The 27,739-nt window shown below is 44.5% G+C and overlaps 1 protein-coding gene across 6 annotated transcripts in view; it reads left to right on the top strand.

The window, feature by feature from the left end:
- SETX (senataxin) overlaps positions 1–27,739 on the top strand; it is a 2,451,437-nt gene that overhangs the window by 1,870,007 nt on the left and 553,691 nt on the right. For all 6 annotated transcript variants that reach the window (XM_044058409.1, XM_044058411.1, XM_044058407.1 and 3 more), the window contains one exon: positions 8,457–8,641. In XM_044058409.1, the coding sequence (XP_043914344.1) occupies positions 8,457–8,641 (185 nt within the window). The remainder of the gene's footprint in view (positions 1–8,456; positions 8,642–27,739) is intronic.

Here is a 27,739-nt window from a genome sequence, read left to right as displayed (position 1 = left end):
TCCCAGGACTGAACCCTGAGGTACTCCACTTGATGTCCTTCAAGGATGCATCTGTAGTCATCACATATGGGTTGTCCTGTCTCAGGCAGCCCCTCGGTCGGCCGGATTCCAAAGTCGGGGAAAGGGCGACATCAGCCGACTCCGGACCCAGACTTTGGAATCCGGCCGACCGAAGGGCTGCCTGAGGCAGGACAGCCCATATGTGATGACTGCAGATGCATACCTATCGGACTTCTACATTTATGGTAGGTACAAAACTGTACTTTTCTTGTCTGGAGGTGGATTTGGAGTCAGCTACTTTTACCTTTAAGCCAGTTGGCAACCCATTGAGTGACATAGGGATTTGTGCCCAGCTTAGTAAGTTTATCTATGATTCCAGAGTGGGGGATGGTGTTGAAGGCCTTGGCAAGGTCCAGATAGGCTGTGTGGACTGCCTTACCCTCACCCATGGCTCTGGAGACTGATTCGAAGAAGCCACTCAGGTTCAGGAGACATGATCGGCCCTTCACAAACTCAAACTGGGTGAAGTCCAGTGTTTGAAGGTTGCCAATGTCTTTGTTTATAAGTTCCATGATAATACGTTCCATGGCCTTGCAGATCAGGCTCTTCACACTGATGGGACAGTAGTTCCCAGGATTCAAGGTGGATTCCCCCTTGTGGAGTAGGATAACTTTAGCTGTGCCACCACTCAGTGGGCACAACGTCTGAGGTAAGGCTCTGATTAAACATGACTCTTAGGTGAGGTGCCAGTTCATTTTGCAGTTCATGTAGTACACAGTCTGGGATGCTGTCTGGTCTCATGGATGCTGTATTCTTAGCTTTGGAGAGTGCAGATGTTCATCGTGTTTCACTGTTGCAGTCATTACAATTGGGTTATCCTGCTGGCAGGCTACTCGCAGTCGGGCTGAATTCCAAAGTCTAGGTCCGGCGTCGGTTGCTGTCGCCTCCTCCCTGACGTCAGTGCGACGGGGTATAAAAGATGCAGCCAACGCCATTTTCTTCAGTCTTTCTTGCCGTGCGGTGCCTGAAGCAAAAGCAGTTCGCAAGTGCCGGTCGGCCGACTTCTGAGATTTTCAAATTCGAATTTCAGATCCGAAGTCTTCATTACAGCTAAGTACCCCGTTGGGGAAACTTTTTTTTCTTGCTCCAGGCTGATGTCAGAAAAAGTTAATAATTGTATTTCTTGTGGGAAGCAAATACCTCATAAGGATTTTTATTCTTACTGTATTCCTTGCCTAGGCCCTGACCACAACGTTGCTAGTTGTCTGTTTTGTGCTAGATTTAACCAACGCACTATTAAGCGTCGGTATGATTTTGCATTCCATTACTTTGGCAGAAGATGCAATTATATAATGCCGTCGGAACAGCCGACTACCGGAGTTTATAAAAAGCGCAAAGAAAAAGAAAAGGACAGGCATCCAAGATCCAAAACCGACGACGAGGCTTTTGCTAGGCCTGTCGCCGGTTCTCAGTGAGGTGCTTTCGCAGCCCCTAATGCCCGCTACCTCAGAGCCACAGGCCGCTTCCGACTCCCACGTGGAGCCGACTAGGCCGCTGGAAACTCAAGGTATTGGACACTCGGAAACTATTCCCTCAGATGGGTCTGGAGCTGCTGAGTAGGCATCGGCTTCTGAGGGTGTTTTCAGGCCTACACAGTTATATGTGAAACGTACTTCAGCTACAAAGGCAAAGACTAAAGCAGCTCTAAAGACAAAGAAACAAGTACAGCATTCTCCTGGACAGGCCACCATGCCTAAAAAACAGATGCTTAAAATGGCCGAAGACCTAATTACTTTGATCAGGGGTTCCCATCCCCCTCCTGATAAGAGGCCTAGGCAACAGATAGAATATGAATCTTCAGACCAGGTTTCCATTTTCTCTGCCTCCTCCTCTGAACAGGAATATTCTATTCCTCCCTATGAGGATTCTGATGCCGAAGAATCTATTCCTTCAGCCTCTCCTCCTGAGGATTATTCTTTTGGGGAGACACTGCATACTATGAGGGAGCATTTCCACTGGGAGAGCCAAGATTATTCAGACTCCAAGAAAAGGCTCAGAGACTTCCTTTTATTGCCTCAGCACAGGCCCCTTGCTATCCCACCTATTTTAGACATTGTAGATGATGTATTTTCAGAGTCCAGTCTATCTCCACACTCTTTACCACCAGCACCTGTTAAGCCAGACAGATACTATAGTGTTCCTGATTCACATACATTTCTTTATAAAAACCCTGTTGCTGACCCAGAAACCATCTCTCAGGGTCCCAAAGGGGTCAAGGCTTCCACTGCAAGAACCCTATCCCCTCTGATAGGGATTCTAGAGCCCTGGACAGATGGGGTAAAAAGATTTATACTTCTGCTACCTTGGCTGTAAGAGTTTAAATTGCCAATTTCATATGCTTAAATATCAGCAATGTCTTATGTCATTGCTTAAACAGAAAATGTTAAATTCAGAATGTGCAGAAAACAAAGAAATGCAGGATTTATTGCACGCAGCTGAACAAGTTGGAAAGCATACTTTGCAATGTGGTTTTGATTCTCTAGAGGCCACCTGCAAGGCCGCTGTTACAGGTTCTGTCATTAGGAGGCATGCTTGGTTAAAAGAACAGAATCTGCCTGATCATGTTAAAGCAAAACTATTAGATGCTCCATTACAGCATGATACTTTGTGTAGTGTTAAAGCAGAAGAGGTGTTGAAGAAAATGGAGGACAAAGCTAAATCTATGTAAACAGTCAAGGATTTCTTGCAGGTACAGCCTCCCAGATTTAGCAGGAAATGGCCTACAAAGAATTGGTCCTTTCCAGTGTCAGACAGGCCATAAAGAGGCAGATACAGACGCCCCAGAGGCAGATCACAGCCCCAAGGCTCATACAGGCCTAAACAATGGGGTGCTTCTACCTCCAAAAGCGGAGAGGAAAAAATCACAGCTATACAGGAAACAGTCTCAATGACTTTCCCCTGCCAGCACCAAGCACTTATCTTCTGGCAGCCCCTTTGGGGGGAAAACTAGCACTTTTTTCACAAAATTGGCACATGATCACCCAGGACAAATGGGTCCTAAATATAGAATAACAAGGTTACAGGTTCCACTTTCACACCCTGCCAAGGCCAAACGGTATGTCAGACCTGCCACACAATCAATGGGCAGAGGCACAAAAACAAGTTTCATCCCTCATGGACATGAGAGCTATTCAATTAGTACCACAGCAAGAGCAGGGACAAGGATTCTACTCAAGGCTATTTTTGGTGCCCAGAAAGGACAAAGCCTGGAGACCAATACTGGACCTGTCTATCCTAAACACATTCCTGGATATTCCAAAATTCAAAATGTTAACTGCAGCAACTTCTGCAAAAGTTGGGCAAGACGGCTTGGCTTGTGACTTTAGACTTAAAAGAGGCATACCTGTATGTCCCAATCAGACAAACATGCAGAAGATACCTCAGATTTATAGCTGGCTCAATGCATTACCAATTCTCTGCACTGCCCTTTGGCTTATTTACTGCGCCCAGGGTCTTCACAAAATGCCTGGCACCAGTGATTGCATTTTGCAGACAAAGAGGAATACAAATATATCCTTACTTGGACGACTGCCGTATTCAAGCAGAGAACAAGGACATTTTACTACAGCATCTGGCATTTGTAAAAAGAGTACTAACAGGTCTAGGGTACACAGTAAATGGAAATAAATCAAAACTCGCACCCTCTCAAGAGATATTCCTGGGTGCAAGCTTAAATACAACTGCCCAGATGGCTTATCTCATGCCAGACAAACACAGACAACTGACTATTTATTTCAAAATGTTGGCAACAAATCCCAGTTATCTGCAAGAAAAATTCTGCAGGCTTTGGGCTTCATGGCATCCTGCATTCTGCTAATTCCATATGTAAAACCGCATATGAGGAAACTTCAATGGTATCTAAAAAGTGTTTGGACTCAACATTGCCACAGCCTGGAAACAATAATTACCCTCATTCCCTGCCTGCAACAGGAGTTTAGATGGTGGGCACAGGCCTGTCACCACAAAACGGGACAGCCATTCACCTTACCCATAGCCAGGCAAACACTAATGGATGCATCAGATTATGCCTGGGGGGGCCCATATGGCAGGAAGATGTATTCAGGGCACATGGTCCGCAAGTCAAATGCATCTACATATCAATCAAAAAGAGATGCTAGCTGTTCAGAACGCCCTGACAGCCTTCAAAGATCTACTTCATCCAGGACAACTTCTGATAAGGATTGACAATGCTACAGTTATGTGGTACATAAACAAGCAGGGAGCACACATTCCTACCCCCTCTGCAGACTAGCCATGAACTTGTGGGACACAGCATTGACTTACCAAGTACATCTGCAAGCACAATTCCTGCCAGGAAGGACAAATACTGTGGCAGACGAATTAAGCAGAAACCTAATGGATCCCCACGAGTGGAAATTGGATCCACAAGTCTTCACCATGATAACAAGGAACTGGGGATGCCCGGACATAGACCTGTTTGCCTCCCCTCACAACTACCAACTACAGAAATTCTGCACAAGGACGTATCACAAGCAAGCATGGAAAGTGGATGCTGTATCTTTCAGCTGGAAAGACCTAACAGTATATGCTTTTCCTCCTCTGCCTCTCCTCCCCAAGGTACTCCTTAAGGTCAGACAAGAGAAACCAAAAATGATCCTGATTGCCCCAGACTGGCCCCGCCAGCAGTGGTACCCAATCCTAAAGAGCTTGTCTCATTGCCCAGCTTGGACATTACCTCAAATTCCTCACTTATTGACCCAACAAGACAGTCAAATACTGCACAGCCAACTCAGGACCTTAAACCTGGCAGTATGGGAATAATGTAGCCACTCAAGACACACCTCTCTCTAAAGCAGTGATGGATGTTCTTTTGGAGGCCAGGAGGCTTAGCGCCAGAAAATCATATGCAGAAAAATGAAAGAGATTCTGTGCTTGGAACCAGGCACAAGGTTTTGACACAATTGTTCCAAATATTCCTCAGATTTTGCAATACTTAACTGAGATGCTTGATAAAGGCCTTTCTTTTTCATCAATTAAAATTCATGCCTCTGCCATTTCAGCTCATTACAATACAGAACCACTTATTTTTTCTCATCCATTACTAAGGCAGTACCTCAGAGGGGCCAAAAACATAAGACCTCCAATTTGAGCACCATTACCTGCATGGGACCTCAACTATATCTTGGAAAAACTCACGCTGCCTCCGTTTGAACCAGCCTCTGCAGCTGATATTAAATTCCTATCTGGAAAACAGCTCTACTCCTAGCAATAACCTCTGCTAGACGAGACAGGCACTCATGGCTGTGGAACCTTTTATCATTTTTTATCCTGATAGGGTTTCTCTGCGGACAAACCCTAGATTTATGCATAAGGTAGTGTCCAGTGTGGCCCTTAACCAAACAATTAATTTGCCTACCTTCTATCCAAACCCACAGAATAAGGGTGAGAGAATCCTGCATTCTTTGGACATTCACAAGCAGCTACGCTTCTACTTGGAGAGGACCAAAGCTTTCAGAAAGACTGAACAACGTCTAGTGGCATATGCTGCAGGATCACAAGGAAAGCCTATCGCAAAGCAGACTATTTCAAAGTGGATAGGTCACTGCATTTGTTTCTGCTATTCACAGCATGGCAAAACAGTGCCTAAGGGCATTAGGCCACATTCAACCAGAGCAGCAGCCACTTCAGCAGCCTTCCTCAGATGAGTACCAACCAAAGACATCTTAGAGGCTGCAACTTGGAGTTCAGTGCATACTTTTTACAAAGCACCATCATTTACCTCTCTACTGTAAATCCAGGACAGGATTTGCCACTGCAGTTCTGCAGGGCCTGATAGCCTCTCCTAATCCTATTTAGCACCAGCCTCCCAACCTTAGCTTTGAGATTCAACCCAATTGTAATGACTGCAACAGTGAAACACGATGAACATAGTACAGTTGTGTACCTACCATAAATGTAGATGTTCGAGTGTATTCACTGTTGCAGTCCAGGTTACCCTCCCACCAACCCCCTTTTTCCTTTGCTGTGACTTATCTGTACTTCTCTATTCTATACAACCTGTGGTGGTGTATTTGCTTGTAGATGAAGGAAAAGTTGATTTTTGTGCTTGCTTGCTCATTGGTATAATTTATCCTACCATTTTAGGGGCACCTGACATCTGGAGCAAGAAAAACTGAAGAAAATGGCGTCGGCTGCATCTTTTATACCCCTGGCGCACTGACGTCAGGGAGGAGGCGACAGCAACCAACACCAGACCTAGACTTTGGAATTCAGGCCGACTGCGGGTAGCCTGCCAGCAGGATAACCCAATTGTAATGACTGCAACAGTGAATACACTCGAACATCTACATTTATGGTAGGTACACAACTGTACTTTTTTACCTGTGTGGCTGTGATTACCAGAATTTGGAAATCTTTCTGTATTGAGATGGGCCCTTTAGGGGGGGTGAAGTTGGCAGTGAATTGATCTGCCAGAATATTGGCAGTGTCCTTGGGATCAGTATATTTAATGCCATTGTTGTAGCTCAGAGCAGGTCTGAGCATTGCCATTTAGATTCTTGACATAGCTATAGAATGCCTTGTGGTTGTCTTTGGCAATTTTATTTTCGTAACTAACTTTGGAGGATTTTATGAGGGATCTCAGCTTCTTACTGAGGCTGGTAAGGGAGTTTTCTGCATCCTGGGATTTTCCTCTTTTCTGCAACAGTTTCTTCCTTCTGTTGTATAGTCTGTTTATGACAGGGGACCACCAGATTGGCTTCCTTTTTTTGGAGGAGAGCATCTTGCCTCTATTTGGAATGGCACGAGTGGATGTGCCCATACAGTGCTTTAGTGTAGGATTCAGCAGTCAGACTTTCAGTTCCCGTCTGCATGGGTGTCATGAAGTTGGTCACTTCTGACTTGAGTAGCATGAAGTTGGCTTTGGAGAAGTTTTTTATGGAAGTTTCCTTACTGGGGGCTGGGGGTGGAATGTGGATGTCAAAGGTGATTAGCTTATGGTCAGACCTAACCAACAAGGGGGTGACCACTGGTGTGGAGCATCGATTTCCCATGTTGGTAATGCCCAGGTCCAGGATATTGGAGCCCCTGTTGGGACTCTGGATTAGTTGATCCAAGGCATTGGAATTTGAGTTCCAAGAACCATTGGGGAAAGATGTTGGTACACGAGTAGTTTTCCCAGTTAATGGCAGGGTAGTTGAAATCATCCAGTATTAGGGTGTTTGGTTATATCTTTATATTTTCCAGTATGTTTAGAAAGGTGTAGTGAGAATCTTGGGGCATGGTGGGGGATCTCTAGCAAGCTACAGTTTGGATTGCAGTCTTACCTAGTGTTAGTTGTACCTGGAGAATTTTGGATGCATTTTGTTGAGCAGCTAGCCAGGAGGTGTGAATATGGACACCTCCACTTTTAGTATTTCGGTTATGGTTTGGTGGCCGAAAAATGTGGTAAGAGTTGTAGCCTGGTATTGCAGGGGGTGCTCTCTAAAGCCTTGAATCAGGTCTCAGTTACTGCACAGATATTGATGTTCCCCATTTTTAGGAGTGCCTTGAGAGAGTGCATTTTGAGGTTTAGACTTCTAGCATTGAGTAGCATTACCTTCAGATTTTGCATACTTGTACCTGTTACGGTGGTGGTTTTGTCCTTTGAACCTTGCCTAAAAAAGGCACCATAGGGGTGGCAAGAGCCTTAGCCAGTAACCTGAATCCCAGGGACGACAGGTGCAGACCGACCATCTCTGGCAAAGCACCATGGTTTGTTGATCATGTCATCCCAGGCAGACAGATACTGGATCCCCTTTGAATGACACCAGAAGCTTAGCCAGTTGTTGAAGTCAATCATTTTGTCCTTATACTGTAGTATCATTCTGGGCGAAGGCAGGATGCTACTCAGGGCTAGGGTCATACCTGCCTGTTCATGTGACATCTTAAGAAAGCACTTAGTTTGAGTAAAAATGCACTCGAGTATCAGAAAATAGCACCAATGTCAGCTATTTTCATTGTAAAATATTTACAATGTTTGATATTTGTTTTTAACAATATTAGCATGTAAAGTTTTCTGGGACTTCAAGGGATACCACAGATTGTTTCTTTTTGCAATATTAATCCTTGGAGTCTATATGGTCATTGCTTATTAGACCATTAGAGTTCAAGTGTAAACTCCTCTTGATCTAAGTTTACAAATTCTTTGAAAAGTAGTACTGTTTACATTTCCTTTTCTGCAGTCTGTTTTGTCACTTTTTCATATTCTGTGGAAGAATGTCATTACAAAAAATGTAGTAATGACAATCTCAAGAACTTGTATACTGTAATACGTTTATTCAAATTGTGTGCCTTATCTGGAAAATGTTACTCGCCCTTTTTATTGATAACTTTTTTTGTTTGTCTTTATTTTTTCTTCATTGTAAAACCAAACTTATTTATTTGTGACCTTATAGAAAGCACAAGAACACCGGTATGGGCAGCCCATGATGGCTCGTTTGTACCACTGCCTGCAGCAGGAAGCAAAGAGAATGGATAGCAGGTTACCCGTTTTATATCTCTCAACCCAGTACAGGATGCATCCAGATATATGCCACTTTCCATCTAAGTTTATCTACAATAAAAATTTGAAGACGGACAGGTATGTGCATAGATTTTAATTTATTTTGCATGTAATAAATGTGTAGCTGTTCCCCAGCCTTGTTCATTATTGAAACCAAAAGCCAGTTTCTGTGAAGCAGAAAAATCAAAATGTCTTTAATGTCCGTTTCAGAAAGTGATGCATGCAGATCTTTCAATCCTGTTGTCCTGTAGCATCACATATGCAAACACATCCTTGTTTGAAAACCTACTGTTCAACCCCCCCCAAAAATAAAAAAAAGCGTGTTAGAGCATTAGCAGTTATGCTGAAGTATTTCTGCCAATGGAGGCTAGTATTCTCGCTCTTACTTTACCTGATGCCTTTTTGGTGAAAATTATCTTTGTATTTTTCTTACTATGGTTTATGATAAAGTAAATACTTTCTGTTGCTAAATAGGGTATGTGAGGTCACCACTGCTTAGGCCAGACTATAAAGTCAACAAATGTACTGTTTAGCTGTTGTATTAAAGAATAAACAAAGTACTTGTGAATATTATTCAGAAGGTGGAATCTGTAGGCTTCAGTGACCATTTTACATACTTTTGGTTCTAGCACTTTGCACAAGCGAGAGGATCGCGGTCTGAAAAAATGATTTTGTGTCTGTGGAGTTTACTTTGTTGGATGTAGACTTCTTTCCTTAATAAAGCTTTCATCATTTTCATGGACTACAGCTGTACCCAACATTATTAAGGTCTAGGTTCTGCACTCACCTCTCACACATTGCTGTTGTAAATGACATCACCCATAGTCAATTGCAGGCCACTGCCAACCTTTTGGCTGATAGGTTAAGCTCAAACTTCTCCCTCCACTCCTCCAGCTGATGGTCCAAAGGAAGTATCACATACCACAATCCCTCTAACTATTACTAGGGAACAGGTCATCAGTGCACTTTCCAAAGCCAAAACTAAGCTTGCAGATAATTGCAAGCTGGGGGTTGTCATTGGCTGCCCTGCAGACACTAGCATTCTTTAGGCAGGCCTATTGCTGGTGCCAAAGCCGTGGTCTTAAATTTAGTGCTAAGAAATCCATATTTGTACCCTTTGGGAAGTCAACCATCCCAGCTAATTACCATGTTGACAATACAGCCATACAAGTTGAGCCAGTGGTCAGGGATCTGGGTATGTATGTAGACAGTAGCCTTACTTTCTACCACCACATAGCCATAGTTGAGAGGAAATCCTTTTATGTTGCACAGCTTATAAGTAAGGGCATGGCATCTAGGTCCATAAGGTCATTATCCCACTGTACTCTGCCTTATCAGACCAGTCATAGAGTACAATACTCCCTTTAGTATGTACCTCACTAAACATGTGCAGCAACTCCAGTGACCTCAGAGGTTCCTTACAAAAGGAATACATACTGTACGCAGAGCGCCTTGAAGCCCTTTCCTTCTCCTCAGTCTCCTACTGATTGCTGAGGGGTGATCTATGTCTGGCTTACAAGGAATCTGCAAACCCCACACTTTAACTTACAAATATGCAGGAGATTTAACAGTACCAGAAATACAAGGTCTAAGGACCTGAATTTTGTCATGACGTAAACAGAACATGCTAGGAGAGACAGATGTGTGTCTCAGAGACTGCCCCTCCTATGAAACAGGCTTCCCATCCATGTGAAGCTGAGTTTGTCTATTGTCCAATTTAAGAGCAACCTAGACCAGTGGATGGGGGATAGGAAATTTGCACCCATGTCCCCTTATGGACAGAGGTAGCTTTTAAATGCCTGGCTGTCAGTGTCCTGTTTGGATACAGGGCATCTGTTTTTTTGGGAAAACTTGGCTTGGCTTAGAGAGGCCCCCCTGGGTCATTAGCCTAGTAACAATCTATGAATCAGCAGAGGCTGTGTTTCGTACAGCTGAATAAGACTTACCTTTCACAGAGGTGGAATCAGCAGGGGCTGTGTTTTTGTTTAGCAGATGAGGATTTTGCTGCTGCACTGGCTTCTGTGGACTGCACGGGCTTATCCAAGTTATAGGAGTTTGCTAGTAAAAGTCTCTCTACTCTTTCCCGCTGCAGTTGGAAAAAGTTGTCCCCTTTCAGTGCTGTAGCTATAATGTGCTAGGGCTGTTTGACAGTCTTCTGTGACCCCCAGCATGATGTCATGTTGGGTAAACAGTACTAACAGTGCTGGAAGAATTGGAACATGGCAGGCTTTTTTCCCCATAAACTGGCTTTTTATTTTTTTTCTTCGACTTTTAACAATGATGGGATTAAAAACAAAGTAAATGTGTTCACTTTCAGGTTTGTAATCTAGTCAAGATTGCACTGGGAATTTCCAGTTTTACCCTGCAGTACTTTTAAAGGTGCTACCATTAAGTCTGGGCAATGATGAAACAGGTTGCATCTGTGTGTTGTGCTGCCACTAACCTCATGGTTGCTGCAGTATGTGTTTACAAATAGCATGAATCGTGTGTTTTGTTTCTGTTGAAGTAGTTACTCATTTGTGTATTATTTTCACGTGTCTAAGCCAAGATGTGATGTTAGCTGCACTGTGCATAGCTCTTGACTGTCTAGAATATTGCTGAATGTCCCCGAGTGGGTTTTCACACATGTAAGTGGAACTTTCATACTTAATATGCGACTCCTACATGCACATCGCAGTCTGTTACCATGGTCTACTCCCAGCACTATCGTCATTCTATCATCTCTCTCTGCCACCCATCAAATAGTGTTAAGAATAAGCCATTCTTCCCTTGTAGATTGCACTGCGTACCTGATCTGTGAAGCAGTTCACATTAGACATGAATTTTAATACACCCAATTTCACCCCCTTGCCCAAGTGTGTGTGTGTGTGTGTGTGTGTGTGTGTGTGTGTGTGTGTGTGTGTGTGTAACACAGCTTCTTTGAAGATCATTACAGTGCTCTTTCCTGTTTTCAGACTTGTATCTAATTTCCAAACAGATCCATACCACTATCTAACGTCCTTCCCTGTATAGCAAACACTTTACCTCTATACATACTGCTGCCGTGCAAAGCATTAACCAACACAGCAGTCCACCACAGGGAACCAACAATGATCAGACACACACTTCCAACACTGAGGTAGTTAGCAACCTAGCTATATTTCTGAATTGTTTTTATTTCATTTAAAAGCTTCAGTGTATGATTTATTTGTGCTTCTTAATAAATGTGTTATACCTGATTTGTAGGCCAGGAGGATTGATCTTGAATTTAGCTATACCAATGGGTGTCTGATGAAAGCTCCTGCCTATTTCCTTGCATGTCACAATAGGAGATAATGTAAAAGTCATAATAATACTTTTGGAATGCAACTGCAGTATTGCAGATTGCCTTTAAGTGGACTTTTAAGCATTTGCTCAGGTTGAAACAGTTGCTGGTAAATATTACCTAAGCATTTTGTCTTTCTTTAAGTCATTAAAGCTGAACACAGACTTTGCATACCTGAGGTGCATTTTTATGTAACAGAACGTTCAGTGTGCTATTGAAAGGATGTTATTCTCAGTTCTGGATTTGCTGTTTTCTTTTCCTTGACTCCTATAACTTTGTTGTCCCTCCTTCGTCTCATTTATTTAACCTCCTGATAGTAGCAGTCCACATTTGTCTTCAGTTCAGTCTAAACCTTTTCTTTCTCAGTATATTCTTAGCTTTCCTCTGGAATTACTTCATTCTTTAATAAACACGTTCCCTTGTTGCTTTGCTCTTCCCATTTATGGGAGTTGTAGCCTCTCTGTATGACATCACCTGTTAGAGGAAGCTGCCAGGTACACTGCCTTCTCAGTTGCAAAAGGCATGCCTCAGACTGCTGTTTTCCCCTCTGAAGATAACCACTCATGTCTAGTACACAGCTACGTGCATTTGCAAAACCAAGCAGGATGTGTAACAAGTCATTCTGGAATAGTATGGAAGCTGTGATACTCTGCAAAATTTTAACACACAGTTTATAGGAAGGTCTTGCTTATCAGCTGAGAGTGTTGAAGTGTGTTACTGCAATCTTTCACTAGACTATCTTGGCAGCAGCTTTTATATTTCAGTTGCCTGATTCCATTTAAATTGAGCAGGAACACATGCATGCTGGTTGTACAGCTTCTTGTCATTACTGCACATGGTTGTAGTGACTGACTCCATCTTGCAGGAAGTGTTGCCTGCTCTTCTGCCCTCCCACCTCAAGTTACCCAGCCACCTCATGGCAGTTCCTTTTACAATCTTCATCATCCCCCCTCTCCTCCTACCTATCACATCCCTTTAAAGTAAACTCTCACGTCACCAGCAAATATGTGACATGCTTTCTCACTCTGTCTCCACTCTCCAGACAGCAAATCATCTCAGTAACTACATATACCACCTGCTTTTAATATAAATCTTACCTCTCCCATACTCCCAATCTTTTCTCATAGCAAACTGTCACACTCATTACTAATACCCATGTGCATCGACCTTCAGTCATACCTACAGACCAAGTCCTGAAGCAAATTCCTACTGTGCCACCTATCGCATTAAAGTGTCAGCTTATACCCTGGATTTTTCATTCCCTTCACATACATTCTTCTTCCTCTCAGCAGATTTGCTCATTCCTGTAGTCACTGCCCCGTTATTCTAACTTCAGACATCCTTTACCCTCACTAATTAGACCATCTCAGCAGCACCTGCTGCACACTCGACCAGTCTCCTCCCACATAACACCCAAATCAAAAGTTAGCACATCCCCTCATTAGTCATCTGACGCATCTCTCTGCCTTCACCTACAGTTTTTACCTGTACTCATGCCTCTCACTACCTGATGTTTTCTGTTTGATATTTCTACTTGCTCCCTTTTATATAGTGTCATTCTAAATACATTTTCCCATCAACCGCATATAATGCTTATACCCTTTTAGCTTGCATACCTGTTACTAAAAACTAATCTCCTCAAAACACTTTGACTTTCTTCTGCTATCAAACTGTTAGGCTGACCTCCATCTTGCAGTTCTTGCCATTCTTTTCTGAACACCCGCCCATATACCTCAGCCGTCAGCTACCAAACTCCACCCATCCACCACAGTTGTCCAACACTTTATAGCTGCCACACCTATTAAAATGTTTCCCCTTGCAACTTCTTATCCCACCCCCCTCTCACACACCTGTCATTCTTTCATCAACTCCAACACCTCCCCCACTTTTAAGTCTCAGATTCTCTAACTCGTATCAAACTTATTATCATTTCCATATCACACGTAACATAATCGGCTTATCCATTATTCACCTTTCCAAACTAAATTACACCTCTCACAACCCCGTTTTCTACAGATTTGCTTTAAGACAAAACCAAAAAAATAATAATCTTAAATGGCTGTCCCCCCACCTCAGCCTCTTTCACTCACTTAACGTCTGTGGCGATATTCATCCAAATCCAGGACCCTCCATCCATCATAAAAGTATTACCAGACTGCCACAGGCCCTCTCCAACCTTTACAAAATGCATGCTAAACTACCATCGCGGTTACAAGCCTCTGAGTCCAGTAACCTGCACCTCAGCAGCATTGGAAACAAACTCCAAGAAGCTCCTGAAGGTCCACACATGGACTGCCATTTACTCCCCTAACATTATGGTCAGAACTGAAACCAGGCTAAAACAAAGATATAAGAGATGAGGAGACGTGCAACCAGAGTGTAACATGCTTATGTTAGCTAGAACAAACAAACAAAACAAGGTGATGTAGCAAACCCACATTGCAAAGTATTTTTACCAACTTGGATAGCAGAATGCATTAACGCTTGTAAATCTTTGTGTTTTGCACAATCAGGAATCAACAACATTTTTTGTTTAATTAGCTCCATAATATGCTGCTGATACTTTAACATATGAAACTGGCAATTTAAGCCTAATGGCAAGCATAGCAGAGGTGTATACCTTTCTCCCCCATCTATCTGATCTGATTCTTCTGATCAGGAATCTGATTACTCTGATCCTTCTGATTTCCAAGATATACCCTTATCTACCTATGAGGATTCTGATGTAGAGGATTCTATTCCCTCTGCTTTCCCACCAGAGGATTTTTCCTTTAGTGAAACCCTGCACACCCTTAGAGAACATTTCTGCTGGGAGAGCCAGGACTACTCCCAGTCCAAAAAGAGACTCAGGGAATTTTTAAACTTGCCTCAGCACAGGCCTCTAGCTATCCCTCCTGTTCTGGATATTGTAGATGATGTCTTCCTGGAATCCAGCCTTACCCCTGATACCTTGCCTCCAGCTCCCGGGAAATCTGACAGATACTATAGAGTGCCTGGCTCCCACAAATTCCTTTTTAGGAATCCTACTGCAGATCCGGAGACCATTTCCCGGGGACCTAAAGGCATTAAGTCTACCACTGCCAAAAATCCTACCCCTTTGGACAGGGATTCCATGGCATTAGATAGATGGGAGAAAAAGGTATACCCCTCTGATATGCTTGCCATTAGGCTTAAATTGCCAGTTTCATATGTTAAAGTATCAGCAGCATATTATGGAGCTAATTAAACAAAAAATGTTGTTGATTCCTGATTGTGTAAAACACAAAGCTTTACAAGCATTACTGCATTCTGCTATCCAAGTTGGTAAAAATACTTTGCAATGTGGGTTTGATGCTTTAGAAGCATCTTGCAGGGCTGCTGTCACTGGGTCTGTTATTAGAAGATATGCTTGGCTTAAGGAGCAAAACATGCCAGATTATGTCGAAGCAAAATTACTGGATGCACCATTAAATCAAGAGCGTCTGTTTGGTAGTAAAGTAGTAGTAGTCCCCAAAAGAATGGAGGAGAAAGCTAAATCTATGCAAACTGTTAAGGATTTCTTACAAGTACAGCCACCTATATTCAGTAGGCATTGGCCTTCAAAAAACTGGTCTTTTTCAGTCCCTTCCAGGCCTTCTCAGTCCAAACCCAGGGGCAGCAGACCACCAAGACTTCAGTCTCAGGCTGTTCACAGTTCTAAGCAATGGAGTGCTCCCATGTCCAAAACAGGGAGTAGTAAGCCTCCATCCTTTGGTAAAATTGCACAATGACTTATCCTTAATTCTTCCAAGCCTTGCCCAAGTACTTGCACCTTTAGGAGGAAAACTTGCACTGCATGCCAAAAATTGGCAATACATTACCCAAGACAAATGGGTCTTAAACATTGTTTCCCAGGGATACAGAATCCAATTCCACTCACTCCCATCCATAAGCGGATGGCCAGACCTACCAGCAAACCAGTGTGCAGAGGCCCAAAAGCAAGTACTTTCTCTTCTCAGTATCAAGGCTATTCAACCTGTCCCAGCAGAGCAAAGGGGGACACAGTTTTTACTCCAGACTGTTTCTGGTCCCCAGAAAAGAAAACTCTTGGCGTCCTATCCTGGATCTGTCGATTCTCAACACCTTTTTGGTGGTTCCAAAATTTAAAATGTTAACTCTCCAACAGCTACTTCCTATGTTAGCCAAGGACTCCTGGCTAGCAACCCTAGATTTAAAAGAAGCTTATCAGCACATTCCCATAAGGGAATCTTGCAGAAAATAGCTACACTTCAGTGCAGGCTCTATGCATATCAGATGTTATATAGTCCAATCTCGCCCTCATTCTTACCCGTGGGTTCGGAGCCGAATGTCGGCCCTGACTTGGCCAAAACTTTTCTAGCTCGAAGTCTTTCTATTGGCTGGGCTAAGATGGTATCCCATGCTGCACTGCTCTATATCCCCAGATCTCGTTTGCCGCTCGTGTAGCTCAGACGTGGTCTCGCTCTTGTCTGTGGCTAAGTACCCTTTTTTCTTCATTATTAGAGAACTGGTTGCAAACAAAAAGCTATTTTAATAGCTATTGTGTGTTCTGGTCTTGTATGGTGAAAAAGTTTTGTGTTTGATCGTTTTTTCTGTAGTATCCCACTAGCTGTTCCAACGGGCTAGGCCCGTTTCAGTTAGCGGACCTAGTCTGTCCCTTGCTTCCTTATGTTATATATTTTTTACAGGTCTAAAACCATTTAAATTATAGGCTTTAGTCTTCCCCTCCTGTGTTGTGCCTAAGGATCGTTTTAGTTAGAGATCTTGAGGTTCTCGTTTGTGGTAGTGTTTTCCTGCTTTGTGACTGTTTTTACTGTTGTCAGTTATTGCTGTCTTTGGTGCTTTGTTGTAGCTAACTATGCCCAAAGATTCTAAGGAGCACAAGCACTCGGGCTTCAAGAAATGCTCTAGGTGCAGCTATAAAATGTCCATTACCGATGGACATTCTGTCTATGTGTATTGTTTGGGAGCAATCCATCTCCAGGAGTCGTGCAGTTTCTGTCATGCATTTAGTCCTAGAGTTCTTCAGGAAAGGAAGAATAAGTTGATTTTGAAGGGACTTCTGAAACCCTCCTTCGAAAAGGGTCTGGAAACTGCTTCCAGCTCCAAGACAAAATCTTCGAAATCTAAAAAGAGCTCTCCGGCTCCATCAGTCTCCTCAGAACCACCAAAGAAAATAGCAACTTCTGCTTCGACATCCTCTGCTCCATTGTCCTCGGGGCCGCAAGAAGTGCCTGTGGTTATGGAACCAGCACTGGCTCCAATAATTTTGGAACCTATTTGAAGACGATCGCCTAGCATTAGGCCAGCATCACCTCCTTGCAGGTCCCCTTTGGAGAGGAGGTCTCGATCTCCCTCTCTGTCCTCTAAATCCTGCAGGACCTTATCAGATGTGGACGTTGATAGAGTGGTGCAGAAACTCCTTCAGTCACCGGTTTTGGCAAAATTGTTTTCGGCTCCGACCCAGTCGTCTCCGGAGCCCATCCTTCAACCTGCTTCGATATTTCCTCCTCCGAGCGTATCTCAGCTTTCGGAGCCGGAGTGCTCGGCTCCGTGTGATGTCCCCAGGTCGGTTCTGACAGCCCCTCCTGGCTTATCGGTGCCGTCCACGGGATTCAGGACTCAGGATTCTTCGGTCGGACCCGAGGGAGGGGTTTCGGGACACCTATCGGTTCCTAGTCTCCCTCTCAGTGCTTCGGCACGGGGAAGTCTGACTCCTGTCGTGGTTTCGGAGGCTGGTCACTCCTCAGACTCAGGGGACTGGCCTTCGAGGCCATGTGGAGTGCTCTGGCCAGTCAGCGGCATCATGCAGGTCGGTCACTCTGTCCCCTGCTACACCGGTGCAGGTCTCTGATTGCCATCTATCTCTAGACAGCGGAGCCCCAAGGCTTCAGGGTACCCCCATGAGTGGTCACCACATTTCTGAGGGCCCCTCAGAGTCCTTGCCTGAGGAGCCACCCAGAAAGAAGACGAGCAAGAGGAAGCACATAGATTCCCAGGATGAGTCTCTGACATCAGACACCGACCTCGAGGAATCGGAGGGGTCCCCCTAGTCATCCTCTGAGGATGTTTCTTTCTTTGACATCCTAGAGATTTTGAAACAAAGAGGTGACTGGCCATCCAAAGCCCCCTCCGAGGAGGAGTAAGTCTTCCTGAAGACCTTTGGTGCTCAGCCCTTCGCCTCCTGGGTATCTCCACCCTTCGAGCTTCTGGATTTGGTCTGTCGAAGGATGTGGGAGACCCCTGACTCTGTGGAATCAGTCCCCAGGAGACCCAATAAATTTTTATGTGCTCTTCCTGGTAAGGAATTTCTTTCCAAGGGAGTCCCTGTGGATGTCATGCTGGTGGCAGCAGCCACTCAGAAGACATTAGCCGAGACTTCTTCCACCGTCCATCCTCCTAACAAGGAGTCTAGGACCATGGACTGGTACGGGAAGCGTACCCTTTCTTCAGCGACCTTTACCTTACGGTCACTGAACTACTTATCTCACTTTACATGGCTCCAGAGAGATCTCCTCAAGGAGTTTGGAGATACTCTCACGGGTAACGTTTCTGAAGCGGTGTCCCAGACGGTTAACGCTCAGATGTCTACCCTCAATTCCATTGTTAACTCCTCCATGAGGCTGATTTCATATGCAGCCGAGGGAGCGAGTAGGGCAGCAAGTTCAGGAGTTGCTCTTAGGAGACAGGCCTGGATGGCGCCTTTGCCATTTCGCGGAGGCCTTCAAGTCTTCATTCACCGACTTCCCTTTCGATGGTTCCTTTTTGTTTGGAACCAAGGTGAAAGATGCTGTCACCAGGTGCGAGCAGGAGGGAAAAACTCTTTTTGTAGGAGTCCATTTTTCTCTTCCCTCTAGGCCTTATGCCAAGGCCCAGAGGGGTGGCAAAATGTGGTTCAAGAAATCACAGAGGTTTTTTCCCAGTGCACAAGGTGAACCTCCCTCCAGAGGCAGAGGAGGGGGTAGTTATTCAGGAAGACGCCGCCCTAGAGGCAGAGGAGGCCCCTGCAACTCGGGGGACCGCGATTCCTTTCATGGTTCTCCCTACCGCCGCTCCTGATGGGCGGCCTGACTGTGCGTTTCCGGAGCCAGTCGGAGGTCGAATCTCATTATACCCAGAGGCCTGGCAAGACATCACCCAGGACCAATGGGTTCTACGAATAATTTCTGGAGGATATGTCATCCTTTTTCTCGTCAAATCCCTCTCCAATCAAGAAAATCCCAGATGTTCCACCCAGTCAAAGTTATTACGCAGCTTCAGAAGTTTCAAAGCTGCTAGAAAAGGGAGCCATCCAACATGTCCCCTCAGACCAGATCGGTTTAGGGACTTACTCAAGATTCTTTTTGGTGCCGAAAAGGACAGGGGACCTGAGACCCATATTAGATCTCAGCCAATTTAACACCCACGTGCAAAAGTCCAAGTTGCAAATGGTTACGTTGCAGTCCATTCTCCCATTGTTGGGAAAAGAAGTGTGGATGTGCTCCATCGACCTCAAGGATGCTTACTACCACATCAAGATGGACAGGGCATCCAGAAGTCGCCTACACTTCCGGCTGGGAGCCAGTCATTTTCAGTTTCGAGCCCTGCCCTTTGGTCTCACCACAGCCCCCAGGCTGTTTACCAAATGCATTTCAGTGGTGACTGCTCACTTGAGACGTCAGGGATTCCAGGTGTTTCCATATCTGGACGATTGGCTCCTTACTGCCACCACCAGGGATCTACGAATTCAGACCAGGGACGCTACTATAAACCTATGTCAACAGCTGGGCATCAAGTTGAACTGGGAAAAATCTGCCTTGTTGCCATCACAGCGTGTCACTTTTATAGGCGCAGAACTAGACACCATCCTCATGTGGGCGTTTCTACCACAGGAAAGAATCAGAGTCCTACAACAACAAGTTCATGCCTTGCTCCCCCTGAGAAGAGCAAAGGCAAGATGGGTCCTCCAACTATTGGGGACAATGGCTGCGACGATTATGTTTGTCCCTCTGGCAAGGTTACATATGAGACTCCTTCAGTGGCTACTTTTTGCCCAGTGGTCTCTCCAACGTCTTCCTCTTTCTTACCCTATTCTACTCACTGACAGGTGCAAACAGGATCTCAGCTGGTGGCTTCGCACTGACAACCTGAATGCAGGATTGCCCTTTGTTCCTGCACCCCCTATTGCCATGGTGACCACGGATGCCTCCCAGATGGGGTGGGGGGGCATTATCTAGGCAGGACAGTCCAAGGCACGTGGCAAGAGCACGAGATGCATCTGCATATCAATGTCCTGGAGATGAGAGCTATGTTACTAGCGTTGCAAGCACTTCAGAGCTTTCTTCCTGTCGGGACTATTGCAATCCACTCAGACAATATGTCAGTGGTGTGGTATCTGAACAAGCAGGGAGGAACCAATTCCTATCCCCTTTGCAGAGAGGCCATGCGAGTGTGGCAGTGGGCATTGTCTTCCCAACGTTTTCTGGTGGCAACGCACATACTGGGGAAGTCCAATATGATTGCAGACAGGCTAAGCAGAGCTATTCTGATGCCTTACAAGTGGTCCCTAAACTGTCAAGTTGTGGAACAGATCTTCTGCAGGTGGGGTCAGCCTTGTTGCGACCTCTTTGCCAGCCCCCTCAATGCCAAATGCAGCACCTACTTCACGTTGATCCCCCCTCAGGGGGAGTCACCCAGGGACGCTCTAGTCCACGATTGGCCCTCCGGTCTACTATATGCCTTCCCTCCGGTTCCCTTGCTGTCAAAGGTTATTTAGAAAGCGCAAGCCTTGGGAAGCAGAATGATTCTGATTGCTCCACACTGGCCTTGTCAAATTTGGTTCCCTTTTCTCCATCCCTATCTCATGGATGCTCCTTGGATTCTGGACCCACAACCAGACTTGCTGACACACATGTCAGGGCAGCTCCATCCCTCTCTTCGGACCCTCCGGTTGACAGCCTGGCTACTCTACTTCCGTCATTAGTTAGGCTTCATCATTTCTCAACAGAGATGGTTCATATTTTATCTTCTTCTCATAAGCCCTCCACCAGGAAGATTTACTACAGTAAATGGGAGAGGTTTTCAATCTGGGCTCATACCCAAAAGATTGACCCTTACACAGCTCCAATTTCGTCTGTATTGGAGTTCTTGTCTATGCTGTTTAACCAGGGTTCTGCGGCCGCAACCATTAAAGTCCAATTGGTGGCGATTTCTACCTTTCATGTTGCAAACGAACCTAGTCTGATGGCTCATAGACTCTGTAAGGCTTTTCTGAAGGGCATTTTGTTACTTCATCCTCTGGTATCGGAACCTGTCATGCCTTGGGATTTAAACTTTGTTCTACAGGCTCTTACTTCACCCCCCTTTGAGCCTGCAGCCACTTGTAATTTAAAATTCTTAACTTGGAAGACTGTCTTTTTAGTAGCCATCATGTCAGCCAGACGTGTTTCAGAGCTTCAGGCCTTATCAATCAAACCCCCTTGTTTGAATTTCATAGGGACAGGGTTTCTCTCAGACCCAACCAAATTTCATCAGTTGGATGTACACAGACAATTACGTTTTTATCTGCACAGAACCAGAAAACAGCTGTTTGTTTCCTTTTCGGAAAACAGAATTGGGTCTCCTGTCTCTAAAGTCACGCTGTCCAGGTGGATCTCCATTTGCATTTCTTTCATTTATTCCTCAGGGGGTAAAGATTTACCGTTCCGAGTGAAGGCTCACTCTACTTGGTCTGTATCTACATCTACAGCCTATCAGGCCAGATTGTCTATGGATGATATTTGTGCTGTGGCTACTTGGGCATCTCCTCACACCTTTGTTACTCATTACAAGTTGGATGTGGTATCTAGGGGCAGGTCTTCCTTTGGTTCCACAGTGCTCAGGAGTATCTTCCATTGAGCCTCTCAGGATTTAGGTGCTGGGGACGCTGTCCCAAGGGTAAAAATGTAGGCGAGATTGGATTACATAACATCAAGAAGTTATGTACTCACCATAACATTCGATGTATGTAGTCCATCTCGCCTCACATTCTTACTTACTGCCCCCTCCTTCCCCCTTCCTGGAGGATCTGGAGGTTAGGTCTGCTTTCAGAGCTCCCTTCATTCTTGGTTTGTTCTTCCTTTCCTTGGGTGTTGTTATGCATGGAGAATGAGTGCTGGTGTTCACAGCAAACTAGATCTGGAGATATAAAGCAGTGCAGCATGGGATACCATCTTAGCCCAGCCAATAGAAAGACTTTGAGCTAGAAAGGTTTTGGCTGAGTCAGAGCGACATTCAGCTCCGAACCCATGGGTAAGAATGTGAGGCGAGATGGACTACATACATCGAACGTTATGGTGAGTACATAACTTCTTGTTCTCTGCACTTCCCTTTGGCTTATCTACTGTGCCCAGGGTATTCACAAAGTGCCTAACTCCAGCCATTGCATATTGCAGGCAGAGAGGAATTCAAATTTACCCATACTTGGATGATTGCCTGATTCAGGCGGGCAGACAGGAATTGCTACTTCAGCACCTGGCATTTATAAAGAGACTTCTCACTTCACTGGGGTACACCATCAACGAAAAGAAATCACAACTGGTACCCAGCCAACAGATAGTATTCCTGGGAGCAAGCTTGAACACAGCTTCCCAGATGGCATTCCTCACTCCAGAGAAAGAAATTTATTTGACAAACTATTTCAATTTACTGGCTACCAAAATCCGGCTATCTGCAAGAAAAATACTGCAAGCCCTAGGGTTCATGGCATCTTGCATTCTACTCATTCCGTATGCAATACTGCATATGGGGAAACTTCAGTGGTACCTAAAAAGTCCCTGGTGTCAACATTCTCAGGACCTGGAAACAATGATTCCTATCATTCTTTGCCTAAGGACAGAGTTCTTTTGGTGGGCAGAGGCCTGCAACCACCACAAGGGACTCCCTTTCATCTACCCCTTGCCGCCCAACCCCTAACAACAGACGCATCAGACTATGCATGGGGGCTCACTTGGCAAGGCAGTGCATTCAGGGCAAATGGAACCCAAAGCAAATGCACCTGCATATCAATCAAAAAGAAATGTCAGCTGTGCAGAATGCTCTGACAGCCTTCAAGGGCCTTATTCTTCCAGGACAACTATTGGTAAAGACAGGCAACACCACAGTTATGTATAAACAAGCAGGGGGAATCCATTCCTACCCACTCTGCAGACTAGCCATGGCTCTGTGGAACACAGCCTTGAGCAACCAAGTGCATTTACAAGTTCAGTTCCTGCCAGGCAAACTAAATTCACTGGCAGACAACTTAAGCAGAAATCTCATGGAGCCACACGATTGGAAACTGGAACCCAAAATATTCAAGCTCCCAGAGGTGGACCTTTTTGCTTCCCCTCAGAACTATCAATTGTGCAAAACCAGAACTCCCCACAGTCAAGCTTTGAAAGTGGATGCCCTGTCCTTCACCTGGGAAAGCCTCTCAGTCTATGCCTTTCCCCCTCTGCCACTACTCTCGAAGGTTCTACTAAAAATCAAACAGGACAAGCCAAGGACAATCCTGATTGCGCCAGACTGGCCACGCCAGCACTGGTACCCTCTTTTGCACAGTATGACGGTGCTACAACGATGGCTCCTGCCTCAGACTCCTTCCCTGCTGTCCCAGTAGGCAGGCCAGATTCCGCACCCTCAGCTACAGACCCTGAACCTTGCATCCTGGCTAATCCCCTGAATTCAACACCAGCAATCCTTAGTAAGCAGGTGCTGGATGTCATTCTTGAGGCAAGGAGGCCTAGTACTAGAAAATCCTATTCGGAAAAATGGAAGAGGTACCGTTCCTGGAGCCAGTCTCTGGGAATGGGCACAGCTGTGCCCAACTTACCTCATATACTAGATTACTTAACAGAAGTGCTCCACAAAGGCCTATCCTTCTCTTCAGTTAAGATCCATGCCTCTGCCATCTCCGCTCATTATAATACTGAGCGCACCCCTCTTTTTTCATCCTCTGGTAAAACAGTTCCTGAGAGGAGCCAAAAATTTAAGACCCCCCCCCCCCCCAGGAGAGCTCCCACTCCAGCCTGGGACCTTAACTTTGTATTAGAAAAGCTCACACTTCCACCCTTTGAACCTGCGGCCACAGCAGAGTTCAAATTCCTGTCATGGAAAACAGCTTTACTTCTAGCCATCACTTCAGCAAGAAGAGTGTCTGAATTGCAGGCCCTTATGACAGTGGAACCCTTCATTATCTTCCATGCAGACAGGGTTTCCCTCAGGACTAACTCATCCTTTATGCCCAAGGTGGTGTCTAGTGTGGCTTTAAACCAGTCCATTCATTTGCCAACCTTTTTTCCTAATCCTCAGAATAAAGGGGAAATGATCTTGCATTCCCTGGATGTGCACATGCAGCTTAGATTCTATCTGTACAGGACTAAACCTCTCAAAATCTGACCAGCTGCAAGTCAGCTTTGCTGCAGAGGCAGAGGGTAAGGCCATTTTAAAGCAAACTATTTCTAAATGGATAGCACACTGCATCCATTTCTGCTACAAGCACTATGGGAAACCCACCCCACAGGGGATCAGAATTCATTCCACTAGGGCTACATCTACCCCTACAGCATTTATCAGGGGAATCCCTACCAGGGACATCCTGGAAGCTGCAACCTGGAGCTCTGTACACACTTTCACCAAGCACTACCACTTGCCTATATTTTTTCAAATCCAGAGCTCAATTTGCCACAGCAGTCTTGCAGGGCCTGATTGCCAGCCCTAATGCTTCATAACTACCTCTACCCTTCCTTATCTTTGGGAATCAACCCAAATGTGATGACTGCAACAGTGAAACACAAAGAACATAGTACAGTTGTGTACACTTAACATAAATGTAGATGTTCTAGTGTATTCACTTTTGCAGTCCTGGTTACCCTCCCTCCAGCCCCCTGACTTCTCTTGATTTCTTTCCAATTTTTTTTGCCTGGCATATCTTATATTTGTATTTGTTTTTTGCTGGGGGTATTACGTACCATGTAACTGCTTCCTGTTTTGGGGGCACCTGGCATCTAGGGCAAGAAAAACTGATGTAATGGTGTCGGCTGCATGTTTTATACCCCTGATGACCTGACGTAATGGAAGAAGCGACAGCATCCGACGCAGAAATCCCAAGACTCTGGTATTCAAGCCGGCTGAGGGCTACCTGCAGGTAGATAACCCAAATGTGATGACTGCAGCAGTGAATACATTCGAACATCAACATTTATGGTAATTGTACACAACTGTACTTTTTGTAGATTATCTAAAATTGTATAGTTCATCAGGAAAAACACCTGGAACAGCAGCTACAAGTCATTAAAGTACCCGCGAACTACCACATACGTGGTAGTCCCCTAACTACAGAAAATGTAATAAGGGATCTGGGGACCCAAGTAGATAGTAATCTCTCCTTTGATAATCATATTGCCAAGGTGGTTAGAAAATTCTTCTATGTGGCCCACCTAATCACAAAAAGGTTTGCATCTAGAACAAAAGAGGTTATTGTGCCCCTCTACTCTTCACTCATCAGACCCATCATAGAATACAACACCCCATTTAGGATGTACCTTACAAGACACCTGCAACAGCTGGAAAGACCACAGAAGTACCTCACCAAGAGGATTACTGGCCTCAAACAGATGCCCTATGCAGCCCGACTGAAGAAACTCCAGCTGTACTCGATTGCATACCGCTTACTCAGAGGTGATCTCTGCCTGACATACAAGGCCATGTCCAACCCAGAATCGATGGACATGCTCCACATAAAAAAAAACAAATCCCCAAGAGCCACACGCTGTAGGGATCTAAACCTCACCACAATGATAAATAGGATGTGCCGGAGGGATAGATTCGTGTCCCAGAGACTCCCCGTGCTTTGGAACAGGATTTCAATCTACATTAGGCAGAGCTCCTCACTAACACTCTTCAAGAGAAACCTTGAAGAGTGGATGAGAAACAGAAAATTTACCCTGGGGATCACTGCAGTGGCTCTGCTGGACAGAGGCACAGGGAACTAATGTCTCTGCTGGATAGAGGCACAGGGAACTAATCTAAGGGGTGGCGAAAGCCAACACTTTCTGGCTAGGCTTATAGATGCCCTCGGGCAGATAGCCTAGTACATACCTACGAACCTATTACAACCTTCTCAGATGACACAAGAATGTCACTTGGTCTCAAAAAATGTGCAAAAGCATCATTGAAAGAGGAAAATTGAAACACTGAGAAAATGTAAAACTTGGGGAGTAATGTGATATAAAAGATTTGGAACAAGGAGTGTATGGTGTTGGAGTAGATGAAGGGACAGCAGTAGAGCATGAAAAAATGAGAACAAAGCTTAGTACTAAAATTAATACTAAAAACTGATTCGGTATCCTGGAATACAGCTCAAGCTATAAGTGAACTCGCACTTCCTGCTTTAACTTACAGCTTTGGGGTGATTGATTGGCCATATAAAGACCTGGATAAGCTTGGTGAGAAAACAAAAAAATGCTTCATGTCCATTAAATGAACCTTCTTGAAATCAACTATACATATAGGACAGTGATTGTGGGATTGCATGCATATTTATTGGCAATATTGAAAGTTCTAAACCATGAGCAAAATAAGTCTAAAGATGATGTGTTTGCTTAGGTTAGCAGAAACCAGCAGACATCAAAATCCACCCAGTCATGCATAAAAATAGGTGGCAACATACAGTTCAAAAGAAGCAAAAGAAAGAATACAAAGAATAGGATCGCAAAAAAAGAAAAGATAAATGGAAAGAAAGTTCTAGTAAGAAGTACAGAGATCTACTGGAACACCCACATGTTGATATATGAATGGCTCAGGACAGCTAAATTCAAACCAAAAGATGAAAGGTTAATATGGTCAGCCCAAGGTAATAGAGTCCATACAACATGCTTCACAAAATCCCAAGAGGTAATACCTAGAGGTGAATGTAGATTTTGCATTACAGAACTATAAAGTTGCACATCTTGTTGCAGGTTGCAATATAATCATAGCTGAAGGATTTTATACTGAAAGACATAACAGTGGGACAAGGTTGTTTCACTGTTGACTTTGTAAGTATTACAACATAGAGGCAGCTGAGAGATATTGGAAGCATCGTCGAAGGATTGTTGAAAATGACCAAGCAATGATTATGTGGGAACATCTCATACCAGCAGCTCAGAAAGTAAAGTAATAGCATTGATTATTGAAATTGCTAACACCCAGTTACTATAGTGTCTTATGAACAGAAAGATAAGTTTGTAAAATAGCCAGATTTGTAAGCAGAAACTAGAGCACCATGGAGTAAGGATACAGAGAGACTTCCATCTGTAGTATGAGCGACTGGGTTAATAAAAAAACCAATCTTCATACATATCTAAGTATGCTACAGATAAAAGGTAACCCATCCTGAGCTGCAGAAAGAGTCCATTCTGAGTGCATTGTGGGTACTGAGAAGAGCACGCGTATCAAATGTTAAGGCTGAAGCAAAACTGATTTCATGAACTTTAATTATGCCACGACTTAGGAATGGGTACAGTCCCATCAAGATACGGTAAAACCTAATCATTTGCATAAATTGTAGCAGGTAAAAAAATAAATACTGTAAGGGAAATCCTGTCATGGGCCTCAGCAGATAACTTACAAGAAACTGTAATACTGTGGGGACTTCAACATAGTTTGGCAAACTATTATTGACTACAGCTGTAATCACCTTGTATGGCTTCACATGTCTCATCTCCACTATTACTAGATTCAGTAAAACAGTAAAAAAGAAAAAGGTCCAGCATCTTTACAAACTGCTCTACAAACTCTCCTCCATAAGACTTAAACACTCATCTCTCAACTAGTACAACAACTACCTCAGTGATAGACTTCAGGCTGTAAAATGGGAAAATGACTTCTCTTCAGTT

Source organism: Protopterus annectens, chromosome 16.part0 (assembly GCF_019279795.1).
Source record: "Protopterus annectens isolate FY-2018-M chromosome 16.part0, PAN1.0, whole genome shotgun sequence".
NCBI classification, from domain to species: Eukaryota; Metazoa; Chordata; order Ceratodontiformes; family Protopteridae; genus Protopterus; species Protopterus annectens.
Note: the sequence above shows the minus strand (reverse complement) of the source record. Positions and strands in the feature narration are given on the sequence as shown.